Raw genomic sequence first — 23,714 nt, 5'->3', positions numbered from 1 at the left:
GCTTCCTTTATCCAAAACAAAAAAAAAAAAAAAACATCTGCCTTTTTCATGCCACCATGTTTCATACCTTACTGAATAGCTGTGTGTGTGGATTTGCGGACAGACATTACTACATTCGCTTTATAATTTATCACCACCAAAGCATAGCACACACAGCATAGTTGTGAGCATAGTTGTTTGCCCACATTCTCTCTTTATTTCTTACTCTCCTCAATGCTGACTGCTTTTGGTTTTTGGGCTCTCGATGGAAACCTGTTTACTTAGGCCTTAGATGAATTTGTTTTTGCATTTCCTTTGCTCTCTGTTATTCCTCTCTGTTTTCGAAAATTTGGTCTCGTTTTCCTACTCACTTGCGAGAATTGTTTGACTATTACGCTCTTTGTTGGGATTAGTTATGCTCTTGTGAATTTCTATTGAGTTGCTTGGAAACCGAGGTATTGTTAAAACATTACTTGCAACAGAAAGTCAGTGTAGTTCGTTGCTTCGTCGTGTACGGTTGTATACTTTCTGGAATAAAAAGTCGCAGAAGTGAACCTTATGCAATTTATACTAAACTATATTAAACTATAACGACCGAAATATATACGTGATCCCAGTGAGATAGTAAACGCAGATATTTACGAAACAAACAATACCGTGATTAAAGCGAGCTCTTGGATTATCGCTCACGGCTTAAAACAACTCAAACGAAAATTTATAATTTCGAAGAAAAATTGGATATCAACACAAACATACACCGTAAACAACAAAAAAGCAAGTGCAGTGAATCATTTTAACAAATTGGCAAAGTACAAAAAATTTTAATGTGAAAAATTTATTTAATTGTGAAAAATAAAACCAAAAATTAAAATCTTCAAAAATCTGAAGGTGGGTGCCTTAAAATAATATTTTATAAAAAAAATTAAAATTAATGTAAAAACTATGAATTTAATAAAACTCAAAATGAAACGTGAGAAAGTTAGAAAAATTCCCTTAAGAGGAATATTAATAGAAAACTTTGGAAAAATAAATAGACACTAAACAAATTTTCTAACACATTAAATAAAAAATAAGAAATTATAAAAGAATAAAATCGAAGAAAATTAATTTTTTTTTATTATTTCTCAAGCAACAATTCAGCTAAGAAATGTTTTTTGTTTTTTCTGCGGTCACTTTTAATATTTGTTGCTTTTTTAAATTTTTCAAAATGATTTAGGAACTTGTAAAAAAGTTTTTTAAACTAATGTTTTTATATATAGAGCAATATTTTTGTAAGAAAAAAACTATTTCTGCCCAAAATTTCTATTCTTTAACCGTACATTTGTTTCTTAATGGTAAAAAATTGCAAGTTTATGAAAATAATAAAAATGTTTTACCCAAGACACTTTAAAAATTTTCAAAAGTTCAAAAACCATTTTTTTCCATTCATCAAAAAAAATCCCATAAAGGTTATTTTTTAAATACTTAAATTTATTTATTTATTTTAAATAAAGTGGAGAATAATGTTGCTTAAAAAACAATAATAATAATATTGGGTTGCCCAAGAAGTAATTGCGGATTTTTTAAAAGAAAGTATTGTATTAACGAAATCTATATGGGAAAATGTGTTAACACGTTTTTAATGATTTGTTTCATATTTTTTTTTATTTCCCCAAGAGTACCTTTGCTAATGTTTGACAAAATGTCTACTTCCTGCCAAAAAAAACTAAATTTACGTTTTCGTTTTCTATGCCTTTTGCAGATCATGGAACTTTAACGCAACAAAATTTCCTTTGCCTGCCCGCAAAACTATCATTTCGCAATTCAACGATTCCAGCAACATTTTATTTTTACAATTTTTCATTTTCATCGCAAAGGCGGCGTGTTTATCGCTCGCTCTTAACAACGCAACAAAGCAGCGAACCGACCAAGCCCCCACTACCATAAAAACGCAAAATAAAACAACATGAAGAAACATACCATAGAACTTACCGTGGCCCTAAGCACTTTGGTGCTGTTATTTGCCGCCTCTTCAACATCAGCCTTGGCCAATTGCCCAGCTGGCTGTCAGTGTGATGATAATACTCTCATTGTCCAATGCGGTGAGGGACAATTAGATGTGCTGCCCATTGCCCTGAATCCCTCTATACAGCGTTTGGTCATCAAGAATAACAAAATCAAGACCATTGACTCATCCATACAATTCTATGCCGAATTGACTTTTCTGGATTTGTCCTCCAACCATTTGATGAATATACCCCAACGCACCTTTGCCTATCAGCGTAAATTGCAGGAAGTCCATTTGCAGTACAACAAAATTGGCCAAATCAGCAATAAGACTTTGATAGGCCTTTCGGCGGTAACGGTTCTAAATTTGCGAGGTAACCAAATCTCGGAATTGCATCAAGGCACTTTCGCCCCGTTGGCGAAAATTGAGGAATTAAATTTGGGTGAAAACCGCATTGGCTATATAGATCCCAAAGCTTTTGATGGCCTCTCACAGCTGAGAATTTTGTATTTGGATGACAATGCCTTGACATCGGTACCCGATCCCATACATTTCCAGGCCATGCCCATGTTGGCTGAATTGTTTTTGGGTACCAATGCATTGATGACAGTGCCTTCGGCGGCCTTCCAGGATTTGAAAGGCTTGACTCGTTTGAATCTAAAGGGAGCTGGTCTGCGTAATATATCCCACGATTCCTTTCTGGGTTTGGAATCTCTGCGTATTGTAGATTTGTCCGACAATCGCTTGCCGCGTGTACCCACCAATAGTTTGAGCCAATTGAGCCGTTTGGAGGAGTTATTCTTGGGCCAAAATGATTTCGAGGCCATTTTGGAGGGAGCCTTTGTGGGTCTGAAGCAGCTCAAACGTTTGGAAATAACCGGTGCTTTACGTTTAAAAAGGGTCATGAATGGCGCCTTCTCCAGCAACACCAATTTGGAATATTTGAATTTGGCCTCCAACAAAATGCTAAATGAAGTTCAAGAAGGTGCTCTCAGTGGTTTGCCCCATTTGAGGTATGTTAACCTAAAGGCCAATGGTTTGACCACTCTCGCCGAAGGTCTATTCCCTTGGCAAGATTTGATTACCTTGGATATCTCCGAAAATCCCATTGCCTGCGATTGTCGTGTCATGTGGCTGAGAAATGTTTTGGTAAGCAAAAATCAAACCGCCGACACAGGTGTCAGTGAAGTGTTGTGTGAATTTCCCGAAAGCTTGCGAGGCGAAGAGCTGAAGAACCTTAACCCGGCTCTTATGGGTTGCTCTCACAATGATGCCCGCAAACAGGCTTTGATTGGTGCTTTATTGGTGGGTACTGCCGCCACCATAACCACTTTGGTCTTAATTGTCTATCGTTGCCGCAGAAAGATTCGCGATTATCTTAAAGGAGGTCTCTTTGGCAACTCTGCTTTGGGTAACAAAGAACGTGAATACCAAAAGACTTTCTGCGATGAGGACTATATGACTCGCCATCAACATCATCCCTGCAGTTTGGGCATACACTCGACATTTCCCAATACCTATACGCCACACAACATGGGCCAGGCCCACTTTGGCCCCATGTGTCCAATGCCCTTAAATGGCAATGAACAAAAGAATTTCCAGCAATTGCAAGTGCCCACCGCCTCCATGCAGAGCGACAAAAAATCTGTTAAGTCGCAGGCGAGTCACACCGATGACAGTGATTCCTTTGTAGTTCACATCAAGAACAATGTCGACAATTTAGCTGCCGTCCAAAAACTCAACCATTACACTAAGCCCCATTTGTTCCAGCAAACTGCAGCTGTAGGTGATTCTTGCTATTCCTATGCCGACTTGCCCATCATACACTCGAATAGCATTCAGGAGAACAATATCAACTATCACCAGCAACCCTTGCACTATGGCACCTCACAGGACTATTCCAATTCCACTGCCAGCACGGAGATAATAGATCCTAACTACATCTACAGCAATACCCATTATTCCATTCCCCTGGAGCAGAGCAATGGCCAAAGAATCAAAACTCCCACTCCTCCACCAGTGCCACCAGCATTGCCTCTGCGTAATCCACCACAAATGTTAAATGTAAACACCACCGGGCGCCGCTCCTTCAACCATGGCACCCAGAAGCACCAAGCAAATCAAAGCAATAGCCATGCCAACACACATGCTCAGACGATGCGTTATCAACAGCAGCACTGATTGTGGGAAACCACGGCAAGTTTGAAGAGGCCCGGCCAGGGCCAGACTCGAACTCCGGACAATTATCCTATGCCGCAAGCCGCCGCAACAACAGCAGCGGCTGTTGCACCATTAACTTATCATCGCCAAAACTTAAACATTTGGGCTTAAAACCAAATTCAATTTCAAAGTGGTCAACTGTGATGCCAGACTTTCTTAACAAAAAACAAAGGACTTAAAATTCCCCTCCCGCCCTCTCTAACTCACACCTCGTACTGAACCAATAGACGACGTTAATTGCAGATAAGACACCATACGATACTAAAAAACCAACTAACTGACAAACCAACAAACAAACCGAACAAAGACAATTAGTTTTCTAAGAATTATTTAGGATTACAAAATTAGGCTAAACTTCTCATCTAATTGCAAATCACATCACTCATCATAAGCGCACACACACCCTCACATACATTTTTCGTATGTATCCTGGTGCCTGCACACAACATAGGGACTCATTGTAAATATATCAATTCATATAAGAAATGATCTCTTTAAATCCCCTGCAAAATGAAAATGAAAAGGAAACAACAAAATAAAAGATTTATCTTCGAATTTTTCCATTTAACTTCTATATTCTTCATTTTCGAAAAATTTCGAAATATTGTAATATTTATTATTGTAAAAACAAAACGAAATCAACATTACTTAAATTAAATTATATTAAAAACAAGGACATAAAATCCCAGCACTGAAGTCATTTAGTTGTCTAAGCCTTAGCTTAACTGAAGTATACTGTATTATTCATATAAATGTATATGTAATTGAAAGCATTACTTTAACGAACAAACAAACAAACGGAACTGTAAACGTATTTATTATTGATTTAACTCAAATGTTAAAACTTGTTTTTTTTAGTTTTCTAACAGTTTTTAGTTGTATAATTTAGTTAGTGATTTAAATTAAACAAAAACGAATGATAAAAAACAAACAACAAAACACTTTAAAAAATATAAAAACAAACAAATCAACTTAAATAAAACCAAACAAATTTTATTAAAAATATAAATCTCCCCTGTGTGTTATCATTTTATAGTTGTGGAAAAGAAAATGGCCATTTCGTATTGGTTGTAAAAGGTTGGCAGCAATATAGTTTTTTTAGTGGTATTTTGAGTTAAATTTCCAAAGGTTTGGTACACATAAAAAATATTTCAAATCAAAAACAAAAAAAAAAAAAAGAAAATCGCTTATTCATAAAAAAATCATAGTTTGGCGAAATATTTTTCCAATACTAATTTTCAAAAAAAAACCATATTAATATTAAATTTTAGAGGAATTTTGTACGAAAATTTTTACTTTTGAATATATCATGGAAAATAAATTTAAAAGTTTTTCCGTTACCAAAAAAATTTAAAGATATTCAAATCTGAGCAAAATTTCGACAACATTGTTTGATTAGCTTATTAGACAGCTTTAGATGTTTTGCGTGGTAACCAAAGTTCTTTACAGAAACAATTATTTTTCTCAAAATTAAACCTTAAAGAATCAAAATAATGGAGGCCACCGTGGAGCAGAGGTTAGAATGTCCGCCTAAGACGCCGAAGCCGAAGTCAAGACCCAAGATCGGTTTATATGACAGCTATTATCAACCGATTTGAACCATGCTTGGTACAGTTGTTGGGTATCATAAAAAACACGTCGTGCAAAATTTCATTCCAATCGGATAAGAATTGCGCACTCTCGAGGCTCAAGAAGGCAAGACCCAAGATCGGTTTATATGGCAGCTATATCAAAACATGGACCGGTATGGTCCATTTACAATCCCAACCGACCTACACTAATAAGAAGTATTTGTGCAAAATTTCAAGCGGCTAGCTTTACTCCTTCGGTAGTTAGCGTGCTTTCGACAGATTGACGGACGGACGGATGGACAGACATGGCTAGATCGAAATAAAATGTCACGACGATCATGAATATATATACTTTATAGGGTCTCAGACGAATATTTCGAGTAGTTACAAACAGAATCACGCTAATTAGTGTACCCCCATCCTATGGTGGAGGGTACAAAAAAAGGAAAATTTGATCAACATTTTATTTTAAGAGAAAATTTCATTAAAGTTTTGAATTTTGAATTTAGTTGATAGTTTCGTCTTTTCAGAAAATTTTATAAAAACATTTTCTTCAGCTAAATCAAAGTTTTAGAAACTGAGGGATATGCTGGTCTACTTCTACTTCATATAATGTTAATTTATAAAATTTTAAAGGGGTTAACTTTTAAAGAAAGAAAACTGGTTTAACCGCAAATTTTTCGAATAGTTCGAAAACCGGGTTTAGGAAAAAACTGGTTTATTGATCACTATAATCTTCACTTCAACTCATGCAAAAACAAAAAGTTTTTTTGTGCACTTCTTATTTAGATGACATTTTTCATCGGAGTTTAAAAGCATAAACATATTTTTTAAAACAATATGTTCTCTTGATTTGAACAGTTTTTGGATTGTTGGCGCTTAATACCATATGACACATTATTAAGAATCCGAATCTGTTCTTCGAATGCAAGTCTGTGGTATTTATAAATGTTTTCGTATATCACAAAAAAACGAGGCCAAAATTGTTCAAAACTTAGTGGAGCGTATACAGGATTCGGCCGAGCCGAATCTTATATACGCTCCACAATGGATCGCATTTGTCGAGGTCTTTTCCCGGCATCTCTTCTTAGGCAAAAAAATGATATAAGAAAAGATTTGCTCTGTTATTAGAGCGATATCAAGATATGGTCTGGTTTGGAAACAATTAAATTATATTTTGGAGACCTATGTAAGCCAATTCGAATGAGAATTGTGACCTTTGGGGGCTCAGGAAGTAAAATAGAGAGATTTATTTATATGGGAGCTGTATCGATTTAAACCATACTTATCGGGCTATAGACCGATTCAGACCATAATAAACACCTATGTTGATGGTCACGAGAGAAACTGTCGTACAAAATTTCAGGCAAATCGGATAATAAATGCGACCTCTAGGGGCTCAAGAAGTCAAGATCCCAGATCGGTTTATATGGCAGCTATATTAGGTTATGAACCGATTTGAAACTCATTTGACGTAGTTGTTGAAAGTAAGAGTAAAATACGTCTTCCAAAATTTCAGCAAAATCGGATAGGAATTGCGCCTTCTAGAAGCTCAAGAAGTCAAGTCCCCAGATCTGTCTATATGACAGCTATATCAGGTTATATTTGAACCATACATGGCACAGTTGTTAAATATCATAACAAAATACTACGTGCAAAATTTCACTCCAATCGGATAAGAATTGCGCACTCTAGAGGCTCAAGTAGTCAAGACCCAAGATAGGTTTTTATGGCAGCTATATCAGGTTATGGACCGATTTGAATTATTCTTAGCACAAATGTTGGAAGTCGTAACAAAACACATGCTAAATTTCAGCCAGATCGGATAATAATTGGGTTTTCTAGTGGCTCAAGAAGTCAAGACCCCAGATAGGTTTATATGGCAGCTATATCAGGTTATGAACCGATCTGAACTATTCTTAACACAGTTGTTGAAAGTCATAACATAACACGCCGTGGAAAATATCAGCCAAATCGGATAAGAATTGCGCACTCTAGACTCCCAAGAATTCAAGACCCCAGATAGGATGATATAACAGCTATACCAGGTTATGGACCGATTTCAACCATACTCAGCACAGTTGTTGGAAGTCACATTAAAACATCTCATGCAAAATTTCAGCCAAGAAGTCAAGATCTCAGATCGGTTTATATGGCAGCTTTATCGGTTTATTGATCGATTTAACCTATATTTGATACATTTAGCAAGACATAACAAAACACCTCATGTAAATGTTAACAGCCAATTTGTATAAGAGTTGCGCCATGAAGTGGCTCAAGAAGTCAAAACCCCAGATCGGTTTATATGGCAGCTATATCAGGTTATGAACCGATTTCAACCATACTCTGCACAGTTGTTGGAAGTCGTAATAAAACATCTCATGCAAAATTTCAGCCTAATGGCCAAGAAGTCAAGATCTCAGATCGGTTTATGGACGGACACGGCAGCTATATTAGTTTATTGATCGATTTAACCCATATTTGACACATTTAGCAAGTCAAAACAAAACACATCATGCAAAAATTTCAGCCACATAGGATAATAATTGCATCCTCTAGTGGCTCAAGAAGTCAAGACCCCAGATCGGTTTATATGGCAGCTATATCAGGTTACGAACCGGTTTGAACTATTCTTAACACAGTTTTTGAAAGTCATAACAAAACACTTCGTTCAAAATTTTAGCCAAATCGGATGAGAATTGGGGTCAAGAAATCAAGACCCCAGATAGGTTTATATGACAGCTATACCTGGTTATGGACCGATTTCAACCATACTCAGCACAGTTGTTGGAAGTCATAATAAAACATCTCATGCAAAATTTCAGTCCAATCGGATAAGAATTGCGCCGTCTAGCGGTTCAAGAAGTCAAGAACCCATATCGGTTTATATGGCAGCTATATCAAAACGTTGACCGATATAGCCCATTTACAATCCCAACCGACCTACACTAATAAGAAGTATTTGTGCAAAATTTCAAGCGGCTAGCTTTACTTCTTCGAAAGTTAGCATGCTTTCGACAGACAGACGGACGGACGGACAGACGGACGGACATGGATAGTTCTACTTAAAATGTCATGGCGGTCAAAAATATATTTTCTTTATGGGGTCGTAACTTCTCGAATATTTCGAGGAGTTACAAACAGAATGACGAAATTAAAACACCCCTGTCCTATGAAGGAGGGTATAAAAAAAAACCCTGCACATAAGAACATATTTTTATAACCTACAGCATTTGTAGGATAATACAAAGAAGGAAGAGAATCACTTTCTGATTCGATTTAGCTTTGTGCCTGTCCATGTTCAATTGTGTACAAAGTATAGGTCGCAATTTTCATCCGATCGTTTTCAAATTTGGTGCGGCCATGTTTTTTGTCTTAGAAACTAAGCCTATTAAAATCGCAATTTTCATCCGATCGTTTTCAAATTTGGTGCGGCCATGTTTTTTGGCCTAGAGACTAAACCTATTAAAATTGGAAAAATTGGTTCAGATTTGGATATAGCTCCTATACATATATATTTGTTGTGTATAGTAATGTGGTAATTTGTTAACCGATTCTCTCCAAATTTGCGAGGAAGGATTCTCTATCGACTCTTGACATAATTGGTGAATTTCATTAAAATTGTTTCGATATTCCTCTCATATATATATATATATATATATATATATATATATATATATATATATATATATATATATATATATATATATATATATATATATATATATATATATATATATATATATATATATATATATATATATATATATATATATATATATATATATATATATATATATATATATATATATATATATATATATATATATATATATATATATATATATATATATATATATATATATATATATATATATACATATCTATATATATATATAGAGAGAGAGAGAGAGGAATATCGAAATCTGAACCTTTTTTATACCCTCCACCACAAGATGGGGGGTATACTAATTTCGTCATTCTGTTTGTAACTACTCGAAATATTCGTCTGAGACCCCATAAAGTATATATATTCTTCATCGTCGTGACATTTTATGTCGATCTAGCCATGTCCGTCCGTCTGTCCGTCCGTCCGTCCGTCCTTCCGTCCGTCTGTCTGTCGAAAGCACGCTAACTTCCGAAGGAGTAAAGCTAGGCGCTTGAAATTTTGCATAAATACTTCTTATTAGTGTAGGTCGGTTGGTATTGTAAATGGGCCATATCGGTCCATGTTTTGATATAGCTGCCATTTAAACCGATCTTGGGTCTTGACTTCTTGAGCCTCTAGAGTGCGCAATTCTTATCCGATTGGGATGAAATTTTGCACGACGTGGTTTGTTATGACATCCAACAACTGTGATAAGTATGGTTTAAATCGGTCCATAACCTGATATAGCTGCCATATAAACCGATCTTGGATCTTGACTTCTTGAGCCTCTAGAGGGCGCAATTCTTATCCGATTGGGATGAAATTTTGCACCAAGTGTTTTGTTATGACATCCAACAACTGTGCCAAGTATGGTTCAAATCGGTCCTTAACCTTATATAGCTGTCATATAAACCGATCTTGGGTCTTGACTTCTTGAGCCTCTAGAGTGCGCAATTCTCATCCGATTGTGATAAAATTTGGCACGACGTGTTTTGTTATTATATCCAACAACTGTGCCAAGTATGGTTCAAATCGGTCCATAACCTGATATAGCTGCCATATAAATCGATCTTGGGTCTTGACTTCTTGAGCCTCTAGAGGTCGCAATTGTTATCCGATTTGCCTGAAATTTTGTACGACGGATTCTTTCATGACCATCAACATACGTGTTTATTATGGTCTGAATCGGTCCATAGCCCGATACAGCTCCCATATAAATCGATCTCTCTATTTTACTTCTTGAGCCCACAAAGTTCGCAATTCTTATTCGAATTGGCTGACATTTTACACAGGTCTCCAACTTATAATTTAATTGTGGTCCAAACCGGACCATATCTTGATATCACTCTTATAGCAGAGCAAATCTTTTCTTATATCCTTTTTTTGCCTAAGAAGAGATGCCGGGAAAAGAACTCGACATATGCGATCCATGGTGGAGGGTATATAAGATTCGGCCCGGCCGAACTTAGCACGCTTTTACTTGTTTACTTCTTGAGCCAGTACAAACGCAATTGCTGACCAATATTGCCACAATTTTCACAATGTTGTCATATGTCAACGGATACGGAAATTTGATACCGATTGTTTAATAACCCATCTGTAAACATCCTCCGAGGTCTATCAAAATACAGCTCCCACTTTGAACTTATATGTTAGGTGTAGGGTATAATAAAATAGACATCGCCCGACTTTTGCCTTTCCTTACTGGTTTAAGTTTGAGGTTCATCTCACAAAAAGTAAAACAAGTATAAAGAGCATTATGTTTGCCCGGCCGAACTTTCGATACCCACCACCTCGGCTATATACGTAAACACCCTTTCGTCACCATCCGGTGAAAAGTGGATAACTTATGCACCCAAATTCGGCAATTAAAAAAATTTTCCCCAAAAAGGGTATCGCACTGTAGGATGCCGTTCGGACTCGACTATCAAAAAAGGTCCCTTATCATTTAGTTTAAACTTGAATCGGAAAGCACTCATTGATGTGTGAGAATTTGACCCTTTTCGGTTCCTGGTGGTAATGTTCTTCCTTAGGGAAATGTTCTCAGTAGGGGAGGGATGGCACCTTAGATATTTCGGCTCAAATATGGATAACAAATTCGTGCTGCACTTCCAAATCCCTTTAATTTTAGCCCCATATTGCCATGGTCGGTAAATATGAACCGTTTGGAGGGTGTTTTGGGGATGGGGCGGGCCACCGTTACTTTTTACTGAAAATAGATATCAAATTCGTTCTTAATTCCCAACGGAAATGAAGTTCAGTTTAGAGAGTGCTTTAGGACGTACCCCAAAACACTTGGCTCCAAAATTGGATATCAAATTCGTTTTCTACTCTCAACTACCTTTCATTTGAGTCCCATATTGTCATAATGGGTCAATCAACCTATTTGACTTAGTTTTGGAAGGAAAAGCGCCACCTAGACTTAAAAGCAAAATTTAATGTCATATTTGTAATCTTCTTTCTTTTGAGACCGATATAGCCATAGCTGGAGCTACGTCCCCCATACTGTCATAATGGGTCAATCAACCTATTTGACTTATTTTTGGAAGGAAAAGCGCCACCTAGACTTGAACGCAAATTTTAATGTCATATTCGTAATCTTCTACCAAATAGCTTCCATTTGAGACCGATATAGCCATGGCCGACTAATATGCCATTTTGGAGGTATTTGGCGGTGAGCGACCTCCCATTACTTGGCTCTAATGTTTTATGCCATACTAGCTGGACTGGGCCCGCTCCGCTGAGCCTTCTTTTACGTTATATGGAACAAAATTTTCCTTGGAATATTTATTTTCGACAGTTAAAAAGCTTTTAGTGACATACCATGCTACGAAAATAGTATATCGCTTGACAAACAGTTTAATAATATAAGTGCCTTCATCTGAATCCCATATGATCTCTATTGGTCTACGAATTTAAGTTTGGATGTAAGGTGTACTTCATTCTTAAAATACTTTATTTTAGCCCGATATTGTCATTATGTCTGATTTAGGGGTGTTTTCGGGGGTGAGGCGGTTACCCAGACGCTCGGCCCTGAAAAAATATCAGCATCGTGCAATTTCTCAAATATCATTTATTTAAGGTCACGAGAACTCATATACAAGTAACCTTTTTTAGACAATAAATCTGCTTTCTATGGAATTAAGACTCTAATTTGGAAGATCGATCTATATGACAGATATATCTATATAGTTTGATCTGACTCATATTTGGGTCGGATGTCGGGAGGCTTAAGCAACTCACTATTTTAAATTTCAACGAAATCGGATAATAAATAAAGCTTTTATGAGCTTCAGACCCTTAGACGGCATATTGGTCTATATCGCAGCTATATCTAAATACAGTCCGATCTTTACCATATTTGGATCAGATGGCTGGTGGCTTAAAACAACTCACTGATTGAAATTTGAGCGAAATCGGGACATAAATGCAGCTTTTATGGGTTCCAGACCCTTTAATAGCAGATCTGTCTATATAGCAACTATACCCAAACATGGTCCGATTTGGCCCCTTCAAGAACTTAACCAGCGTGCATCGAAAAGACATATCTGTGCCAAATTTCGGCTTAATATCTCAATTTTTGAAGGATGTAGAGTGATTAAAACAGACGGACGGACAGACACACAGACATCGTTGAAAACGGAATGACAAAATGAATATACCCCCTATCCTATGGTGGTGGGTATAAAAAAACAAGTAAAATCGTGCCAACTTCGGCCGGGCCAAATTCTGGACACCCACCACCACGGATTCTGCTTAAAATTTATACAAAATAAATTCAGTTGTGGCGCATAAGGACAATCGAGAGACCGATTTACATGGGAGCTATGTCAGGTTATAGACTGATTTGGACGGTATTTAGTTGTTGGCAGTCATAACACATGCAAAATTTCAGCCAAATCTGACAAAAACTGAGGCTTGTAAGGACTAAAGAAGTCAAATCGGGAGTTCGGTTTATATGGGAGCTACATCAGATTAAAGACCGATTTGGACCGTACTTGACACAGTTGTTGGAAGTTATAAAGGAGCCCCAGACGCAAAGTTTCAGCCAAATCGGACAAAAAAACTGCGGCTTCCAGGGGTTCAAGAAGTCAAATCGAGCGGTCGGTTTATATGAGAGTTATAATAGGTTATATACCGATTTGAACCGTACTTGGCACAGTTGTTGGAAATCATAGCATAACTCTACTTGAAAAATTTCAGCCAAAACGGACAAAAATTGCGGCTTCCAGGGGCTCAAGTAGTCAAATCGGGAGATCGGTTTATGGAGCTATTTCAGGTTATTGACCGATGTGTACCGTACTTGTTACAGATGTTGGAGGTTACAACAGAACACTAGACGCCAAATTTCTGGCAAATCGGGCAAAATTGCGGCTTCCAGGGGCTCAAGAAGTCAAATCGAGAGATCTGTTTATATGCGAGCTATATCTAAATCTAAACCGATATGGCCCATATAAAATCCCCAATGACCTACATTGCTATTAAGTATCTGTGCAAAATTTCAAGTATCCATCTTTACGCGTTCGACCTCTATCGTGATTTAAACAGACGACATGACGATCAAGAATATATATACTTTTTGGGGTCTTAGACTTTTTCGAATATTTCTTGGTGTTACAAAAGGAATGACTAGATTAATATACCCCCATACTTTGGTGGTGCGTATAACAAACCAAACAGGTAAAAAGGCGTTAAGTTCGGCCGGGCCGAACTTTGGATACCCACCACCTTGGATATATATGTGAACCACCTTTCCTCAAAATCCGGTGCAAAATTCATACCTTATGCCCCATAGCAGCTATGTTCCGATTTGGACCAGATACTAATAAGTAAAAGTTATTGTTCAATTGTATATAACAAAATATTGGTCTTTTAGTAGTTATATCTAAAAATAAACCGATCTGAAATACATACCACACGGATGTCGAAAAGCATAACATAAGTCAGTGTGTAAAATTTCAGTGCAATCGGATTAAAAATGCGCCTTTATGGGGCCAAGTTTTTAAATCGAGAGATCGGTTTATATGGCAGCTATATGCAAATCTTGATCGATCTAGACCAACTTGCAGAAAAATGTGGAAGGGCTTAACTTAACTCTTTATCCCAAATTTCGGCAACATTTGGACAATAAATGCGCTTTTTATGGCCCCAAAACCTAAAACCGAGAGATCGGTCTATGTGGCAGTTGTATCCAAATCTGAACCGATCTGAGCCATATTGACGGAGATCGTCGAAGGGCCTAAGACAACTCACTGTCCCAAATTTCAGCAAAATCGGGTAATAAATGTAGCTTTTATGGGCCTATGACCCTAAATCGGAGGATCGGTCTATATGGCAGCTATATCCAAATCTGGACCGATCTGGGCCAAATTGACGGAGGATGTCGAAGGGCCTAACGCAACTCACTGTCCCGAATTTCAGCAAAATCGGATAATAAATGTGGCTTTTAAGGCCTTAGACCCTAAATTGGAGGATCGGTCTATATGGCAGCTATATCCAAATCTGAACCGATCTGGGCCAAATTGATGGAGGATGTCGAAGGGCCTAACACAACTAACTGTCCCGAATTTCAGCAAAATCGGATAATAAATGTGGCCTTTATTGGCCTAAGACCCTAAATCGGCGGATCGGTCTATATGGGGGCTATATCAAAATCTAAACCGATCTGAGCCATATTGACGGAAGATGTCGAAGGGCCTAACGCAACTCACTGTCCCGAATTTCAGCAAAATCCGATAATGAATGTGACTTTTATGGGCCTAAGACCCTAAATCGGAGGATCGGTCTATATGGCAGCTATATCAAAAACTAAACCGATCTGAGCCATATTGACGGAAAATGTCGAAGGCCCTAACACAACTCACTGTCCCGAATTTCAGCAAAATCGGATAATAAATGTGGCTTTTAAGGGCCTTAGACCCTAAATTGGAGGATCGGTCTATATGGCAGCTATATCCAAATCTGAACCGATCTGGGCCAAATTGACGGAGGATGTCGAAGGGCCTAACACAACTCACTGTCCCGAATTTCAGCAAAATCGGATAATAAATGTGGCCTTTATTGGCCTAAGACCCTAAATCGGCGGATCGGTCCATATGGGGGCTATATCAAGATATAGTCCGATATAGCCCATCTTCGAACTTAACCTGCTTATGGACAAAAAAAGAACCTTTGAAAATTTTCAGTTCATTATCTGTATTTTTGAAGACTGTAGCATGATTTCAACAGACAGACGGACAGACGGACGGACATGTCTAGATCTTTTACGCTGATCAAGAATATATATACTTTATAGGGTCGGAAATGGATATTTCGATGTGTTGCAAACGGAATGACAAAATGAATATACCCATATTCGTCGGTGGTGGGTATAAAAATAGCATAATAAAATGCACTAAGTGCGGCCAGGTCGAATTTCGGATACCTCACACCTCGGATATACACAAACCAAACCAAGTACGGTGAGAAATACTCCTTTTATGATAGCAGCTTTAACGAAAAATAGTTCGATCTTGACAAAAGTCGACATCGACGAAATGTGGCTTTTAAACTCCCTGGACTAAAATCAAAGGATTGGTACATGTGTCAGCCATAATGCATATTTTGTGGGCTCACGACGTTTAATGGGGAGATTGGTCTATATGGAAGCTATATCAAGATATAGTCCGATATGACCGATCTTCGAGCTTAGCCTGCCTATGAACAAAAAAAGGAATCCCTGGCAAGTTTCAGCTCAATATATCTATTATTTAAGACTGTAGCGTGATTTCAAAAGACAGACGGACGGACGAACATGGCTAGCTCGTCTTAGATATTTTCGATGATCACGAATATAAACGATTATGCTTTAAAGGGTCGGAAATTGATATTTCGATGGGTTTTGGACGGAACGACTAAATAAAAGTAGCCCCATCCTTCGGTGGAGGGTATAAATATAACAATTAAAAAGTCGGTCCACACATGAATCTATTCGCATCAAAAACAATGTTTAATAAGTGTTAAAATTTGAGCGCCCTCAAATGGCTTGAGCTCATTGGCATGTTGTACATCATCAGGAATACAGCTAAGCCTATGAATTTTACATTTCGTAGGCAAATTTTATCCATTTAAAAATGGCAGGATTGTTCCCGCTTCTTTTTCTTATACCACTTTGAGAAGCTCAACCAAAGGAAGTGTTTGCTTAAGTTCAAGTAGGGGGTTTTAACAACAAAAAAGCATTTGAAGAGGGTAAAATTACCTTGATTGTCCTAGACTATGTAGTCCTGCTCTAGTGACTCTGGTAATTTTTATTTAGAGGAAACTCGGTATTGTTTCTCCAAAACAGACTATAATTAATTGAATTAATTTTTAAGTTCGATTGATTGGTCTATACTTGAATCATTAGACTCATGAGATGAGATGATTGAAACGTTCTATTCTATTCTGAAAGATGGTGCATCTAGAGTCAAGTCAGTTATATGTAAGAATACTGGTCCCCAGTCCCCGACTGCTTTATCGAGATTAAAGAATCAAAAGAATAAGCTTTATAAAAAGTTGAAAAATGGTTCTTCTTTGGGCTTTGTAAATTATTCCGTCAAAAGATCAGAATACACCATCTTAAATAAAAGACTATATCACGGATATATATCGAGGATGAAGAATGAATTGGTGTCCAACCCGAAATCTTTGTATGGATTCATAAAATCTAATCGTCGATCTAATGATTGTCCAAAGAGCTTACTTTTTGGATCAGATGTTGCAGATAAATTTCCGCTATTCTTTAAAACCACCTACTGTGATATGTGAGTATATGACTCTACTACAATATCCCTACAACGGTGTTGCTAGGTACGAATTAAATTCCTTCATGTATTTTTAAATACTACGCAGCGAATTTTGTTTCTCTCTCTATAATGTTTAATAAGTCTCTGGATATAGGCCATTTAAATCGGGTAGTAGAATTGAAGTATTGAACTATAGTGGAATTGCAAAATTTAATACAATTCATATGTTATTTGAAAAGATGGGACTTACGTATTATCCCTTCAAGTTTCATATATTTTTTGTAAACTTCAACATGGCGTCCTGAAACATCTTTTAGAATTAACAACAATCATGAATGAAGGGTTAAGAAGATGATATCAAACTGACTGTTTTTATACAGACTTTATTAATGCTTTTGATAAGGTCAATCACGAATTACTGTTGAAGTTGTATCTGATGGGCTTCTGCAACGCATTCTTGAACTGGATGATATTGTATCTAATGGGCAGAGCTGAAATGGTGAAGCCATCTCGGACCAATCTTATTCACATTGTTTTGTATAAATGTCATACTTCACTCGAAGGTTATAACATAATATTAACATTTTCTATTCTTTTAATGAGGAAGCAAACCAGTGTATACTGCAATCCGATATTAACGAATTTTATTAATGGAGCAATTGTAATTTGTTAGAATTTCGAAATGTAAACATACATATGTATGTAGTTCTTTCGGCTAAGGAAGATTGTTAAAAAAGGTATTATATGAATGATTGTATAGTGCAGAATGCGGTCTTTATTCATAATTTGGGGATTCTATTGAACCACAAATAAAAGTTCCGAAATTCATAGTTAAGGAAATTTCTGATGGGGTACCTAGGGGGGCTGCCCCACCCTAAAACCAACCAAACACATATTAAGACCAATCACGACAATATGGGACTGAAATGAAAGGTATTTAGGATAAGAAAACGTATCTGATATCCAATTGTCAGACCAAGTGCTAGGGGGACCACCCCAAGCCCCAAAATACCCCTAAATCGGACATATTTACCGACCATGGCAATATGGGACTCAAATGAAAGGTATTTGCGAGTAGAATACGAATCTGATATCCAAATGTGGGACCACGTTCCTGGGGGTCCACCCCTTTCCCAAAATACCTCCCAAACAGGACTTATTTACTGACCATGGGGATATGGGGCTTAAATAAAAGGTATTTGAATGTAGAATACGAATCTGACATCCAAATACGGGACCAAGTGTTTGGGGGCCCGCCTTTCCCCAAAGACATACCCCAAAGGGGACAAATTTACGACCATAGCAATATGGGCCTCAAATGAAAGGTCTTTGGAAGTAAAGCACGAATTTGATATGAATATTCGGAAAAAGTGTCTATGGGGCCACCCCACCCCCACAACACCACCCAAATGGTAAGTATTTTCTGACTATTGCAATATGAGGCTCAAATAAGAGGGTTTTTACAGTGGAACACGAATCCGATATATATTTTCAAGGCCAACTCACTGAGTGGCCGCCCATCCCCCAAAACACACCCATGCCGTTCATGTTTGCCTACTGTGGAAATATGGGGTTCAAATTAAAAGTATGTGGGAGCAGACTACTTATCTGATATCAACGTTAGGGGCCAACTGTCTAGCGGGCGTCCCACCACCATAACAACCACCAAATAGGGAACTAAATATTCATAGTTTTTAGGGCCAATACCCCAAACCGGACATATTTGCTGACTTTTGCAATAAGGAGTTTGAATGAGATTAGAAAACGAATTTGATATCCAATTTTGAGGGCAATGGCAATATGGGGTTCAAATAAATATATGAGAACATATAGATATATGAGAATAGAGTACGTTGCTGATATATTTTTCGGGCTTAATGTTTGGGGGAGCACCCCAATCGCCAAAACACCCCAATATCGGGCATATTTAACCACCATGTCAATGTGGAGCTTAAATGAAAGGTATTGATACTCAAAATACTCCACAAAAAGAAATTTTTTAGTGACCATCGCAATATGGGGCAAAATAAAGGTATTTGGGAGTAGATGCGAATTTGATATCCAAATGTAGGACCATGTATTTAGGGCATCACCAGTTTCCCAAAACACCCCCAAAGGAAAAAAATGTTTCAACCACGCCAATATGTGGCTCAAACAAAAGGTATTTGAGATTAGAAAACGAATTTGATAACCTATTTTGGGGCCATGTGTTTAGGGGATGCCTCATCCTGTAAACTCCTCTTAAGCCAATGGCAATATGGGGTTTAAATAAATGGTATTTGAGAGAAAAGCACGATGCTGATATTTTTTCAAGGCCGAGTATCTGGGGGATCGCCTCTCCCCCTAAAACACCCCTAAATCAGTCATCATGAAAATATCGGGCAAAAAATGAAGTATTTTAAGAATGGTGTACACCTTACATCCAAACTAAAATTCGTAGACCAATAAAGATCATATCGGATTCGGATAAAGGCACTTATATTGTTAAACTGTAAGTCAAGCGATATACTATTTTCGTAGCATGGTATTTCACTAAAAGATCTTTAATTGTCGAAAATAAATATTCCAAGGAAACTTTTGTTCCATATAAAGTAAAAGAAGGCGCAGCGGAGCGGACCCGAGTCAGCTATTTGGATAAAAAATTCGTTTTCTACTATCAAATACCTATTACTAATCGCCATAGTTGACAATCACGAACAACATTAGATTCGAAATATACTGCCATAGACATTTCTTTATATGGATATATTATCCCGATCGAACTACACGTCCTATTGAAGAGTATTTAGTAGGAGGGCCGATCCCAGATTCTGTCCTTAATGTGTATACCAAATTCTTAGTCAACTCCCAAAGACCTTTTATTTTATACTCATTTTGTGACGTTGGAAATTTATGCCCGTTTTGGGGGTTTTTGGGGTTGGGGGGCCCAGTAGTTGTGAACTCTGCTTCTTAAAATCTTTCGTTTGATACCTATATTGTCACAATCGGTAAATATGTCCTGTTAGAGGGTTTTGGGGGATGGGCCTCAGTCACCAAGGAATAATTTTTTTATCAGCATTGGACTCTACCTTTAAATAGCGTTCGTTAAATATCCAAATTGTTCCAATCGGTAAATTTGCCACCCTGGGGGGTTGCGGGGAGGGCCCTCAGTACCAAAAAAGAAATTTTTGTGTCAGATCTGTATTCTACTGTTAAATATATTTTATTTGATACCCATATTGCCCAAAGCGGTTAAAGTGTCCTGTTGGGTGGTGTTTTAGGAAGTGGGGAACCCCCGACACTTAGGGTCACATTTTAATGCCAAGTTCGTACTCTACTCTTAAAAACCTTTCATACTCTTCTCTTAAATACCAATATCGTGTTTTTGGGGTACCATGAGGTGACATACCAAATTTCGCGTAAATCAGTGCGAGCATCTCCGAGATCTGGCGTTTTTCTAATTTTGGTAAGGGGAGGGTCCGCACCCCTTCGGATATCAAAAAATGTAGTACCTTATTTTCACCAGAGGCTCAAACTCTACCATCTGTGAAAATTTCATGAAAATTGGTTCAGCCGTTTTTGTGTCTATACGTAACAGACAAACAAACTTAAAAATAAACATACAATTAAACACATTGTATGCCACATTATCGAAAAATTTTAAAAATTCTTCTCTACAGTAAAATACATTAATTTTTATTTGAAAATTGTGATAGCTACTGGGTGTGGGAACTGACACATCGGCGGTGACATTTGGTTGGATCTGAATTTAAAATATTTAAAAAATTTAAAAAAATCTGAATATAAAATAATTTTCAAATATTTTTAAAAAAGCTAATACTCTGGACAGATTTTTCATTCAACTATCCAAAGATGTCCACTAATTGATGTTAAATCTCCAGCGGCAAACTACGTATAATATAAAACTTGGATTCGTAAAAAATCTGCTGAATAATAGGATTTAACTAAAAACATTAACATTTTAACACATTTCCTTTTCAAAGATTAACGGATACACTTAAGGAAATAAATATTCCCAAAAACTTTTTATTGTAAAAATAATTTTTTGGAAGAAAATCAAAAATTCAACAAGTAAATTTTGAAATTTCGCTGTGCCAAAATCTACGGCCAAGTTTACAGAACTAATAAATTTCTATGAAAGTCAATTTTGCTTGCTATTACTGATAGATTCCGACTCGTATCGCAAGGAGCTCTCTACTAACCAAGGTGATCATTTCAGCGTTTTAAAATTGTGTTTTTCGAGTCCTTAAAATTTTTCATTTCATTGCCGAAGTAACTCAAATAATTCTTCAAATTCTAATTTTCTTTGGAAACCATATTTATTATAAACTAAAGTGTTTCAGACTAACAAGCTTAATATTTTATTGAAAGACCCTTTCCAAATAATTTATTTATCTACAGGTAAAATTTCAAGTGAAATAACAAATATAGAATTAAGAGAAAATTTGTGTAGAATTATGTCTTAGAGAAACTTCTGTTTATCCATTAACGATGAATGGGTGGAAAAATACCCAAGAATAGAGCTGTTTTAGGAAAATTCTAGCTCGAGTAAAGAAAGAGATATTTTAACGAAATTTGGGAAACTAGTTAAAGAAAATTTTTCCCGTCATATAAGGTCATGTTTCGAGAGAAACATGGTTTTTAAATATTCGACAATTTCTTTCCAAAAATAAATAAATATCAAACAAAACATTTTCTCAAAATCCTTAGGAGTGAAAATTGTCAAATATAAACAAGTAAAAGCGTGCTAAGTTCGGCCGGGCCGAATCTTATATACCCTCCACCATGGATCGCATTTGTCGAGTTCTTTTCCCGGCATCTCTTCTTAGGCAAAAAAGATATAAGAGAAGATTTGCTCTGCTATTAGAGCGATATTAAGATATGGTCCGGTTTGGACCACAATTAAATTATATGTTGGAGACCTGTGTAAAATGTCAGCCAATTCGAATAAGAATTGCGCCCTTTGGGGGCTCAAGAAGTAAAATAGAGAGATGGATTTATATGGGTGATGTATCGGGCTATAGACCGATTCAGACCATAATAAACACGTATGTTGATGGTCATGGGAGAATCCGTCGTACAAAATTTTAGGCAAATCGGATAAGAATTGCGCAATCTAGAGGCTATGGACCGATTTGAACCATACTTGGTACAGTTGTTGGATATCATAACAAAACACGTCGTGCAAAGTTTCATTCCGATCGGATAAGAATTGCGCACGCTAGAGGCTCAAGAAGTCAAGACCCAAGATCGGTTTATATGGCAGCTATATCAGGTTATGGACCGATTTGAACCATACTTGGCACAGTTGTTGGATATCATAACGAAATACTTCGCGCAAAAATTCGTTCAAATCGGATAAGAATTACGCCCTCTAGAAGCTCAAGAAGTCAAATCCCCAGATCTGTTTATATGACAGCTATATCAGGTTATGGACCGATTTGAACCATACTTGGCACAGTTGTTGGATATCATAACGAAATACTTCGTGCCAAAATTCATTCAAATCGGATAAGAATTGTGGCCTGTAGAGGCTCAAGAAGTCAAGTCCCAAGATCGGTTTATATGGCAGCTATATCAGGTTATGAACCGATTTGAGCCATACTTGGCGCAAGTGTTGGATATTATAACGAAACACGTCGTGCAAAATTTCATTCTGATCGGATAAGAATTGCGCACGCTAGAGGCTCAAGAAGTCAAGACCCAAGATCAGTTTATATGGCAGCTATATCAGGTTATAGACCGATTTGAACCATACTTGGCACAGTTGTTGGATATCATAGGAAAACACGTCGTGCAAAATTTCATTCCAATCGGATAAGAAGTGCGCGCTCTAGAGGCTCAAGAAGTCAAGACCCAAGATCGGTTTATATGGCAGCTATATCAAAACATGGACCGATATGGCCCATTTACAATACCAACCGACCTACACTAATAAGAAGTATTTGTGCAAAATTTCAAGCGGCTAGCTTTACTCCTTCGGAAGTTAGCGTGCTTTCGACAGACAGACGGACGGACGGACGGACGGACGGACGGACGGACGGACAGACGGACGGACATGGCTAGATCGACATAAAATGTCGCGACGATCAAGAATATATATACTTTATGGGGTCTCAGACGAATATTTCGAGTAGTTACAAACAGAATGACGAAATTAGTATACCCCCCATCTTATGGTGGAGGGTATAAAAAAAAGTTGCGTCAATATAAATGCTCTAAATAATGAATTTATGAAATTTCATCAAAATTGGACAAGGAAATCGAGAGACCGGTTAAATGGGAGCTATATCAGGTTATAAATTGATAATTTTACGACACAGTTGCTAGAAGTCATAAAGGAAACCCACATGCAAAATTTCAGCCAAATCGGACAAAAACTGCGTCTTGTAAGGGCTTAAGAAGTCGGGCGATCGGTTTATATGGGAGCTATATCCAAATCTGAACCGATATGGCCCATTTTTATTGAATGAAATTTTTATTGAATTTTATACCCACCACCGAAGGATGGGGGTATATTCATTTTGTTATTCCGTTTGCAACAC

General features: G+C 37.2%; 1 protein-coding gene across 1 annotated transcript; it reads left to right on the top strand.

The window, feature by feature from the left end:
• Positions 1 to 561: 561 nt before the first annotated feature.
• LOC106086578 (leucine-rich repeat and immunoglobulin-like domain containing-NOGO receptor-interacting protein 4) lies at positions 562 to 5,101 on the top strand. The gene is made up of 2 exons (XM_013251309.2): positions 562 to 867; positions 1,721 to 5,101. Exon 2 carries the CDS (start codon positions 1,925 to 1,927, stop codon positions 4,145 to 4,147), a length of 2,223 nt encoding a protein of 740 aa, XP_013106763.2. The 5' UTR covers positions 562 to 867; positions 1,721 to 1,924; the 3' UTR covers positions 4,148 to 5,101.
• The last annotated feature ends 18,613 nt before the right edge of the window (positions 5,102 to 23,714 follow it).

This window comes from Stomoxys calcitrans, chromosome 1, assembly GCF_963082655.1.
Source record: "Stomoxys calcitrans chromosome 1, idStoCalc2.1, whole genome shotgun sequence".
Taxonomy (NCBI): Eukaryota; Metazoa; Arthropoda; class Insecta; order Diptera; family Muscidae; genus Stomoxys; species Stomoxys calcitrans.
Note: the sequence above shows the minus strand (reverse complement) of the source record. Positions and strands in the feature narration are given on the sequence as shown.

Coding starts and splice junctions, on each gene's coding strand:
- LOC106086578 (XM_013251309.2), top strand. CDS start 1,925: ATGAAGAAACATACCATAGAACTTACCGTGGCCCTAAGCACTTTGGTG.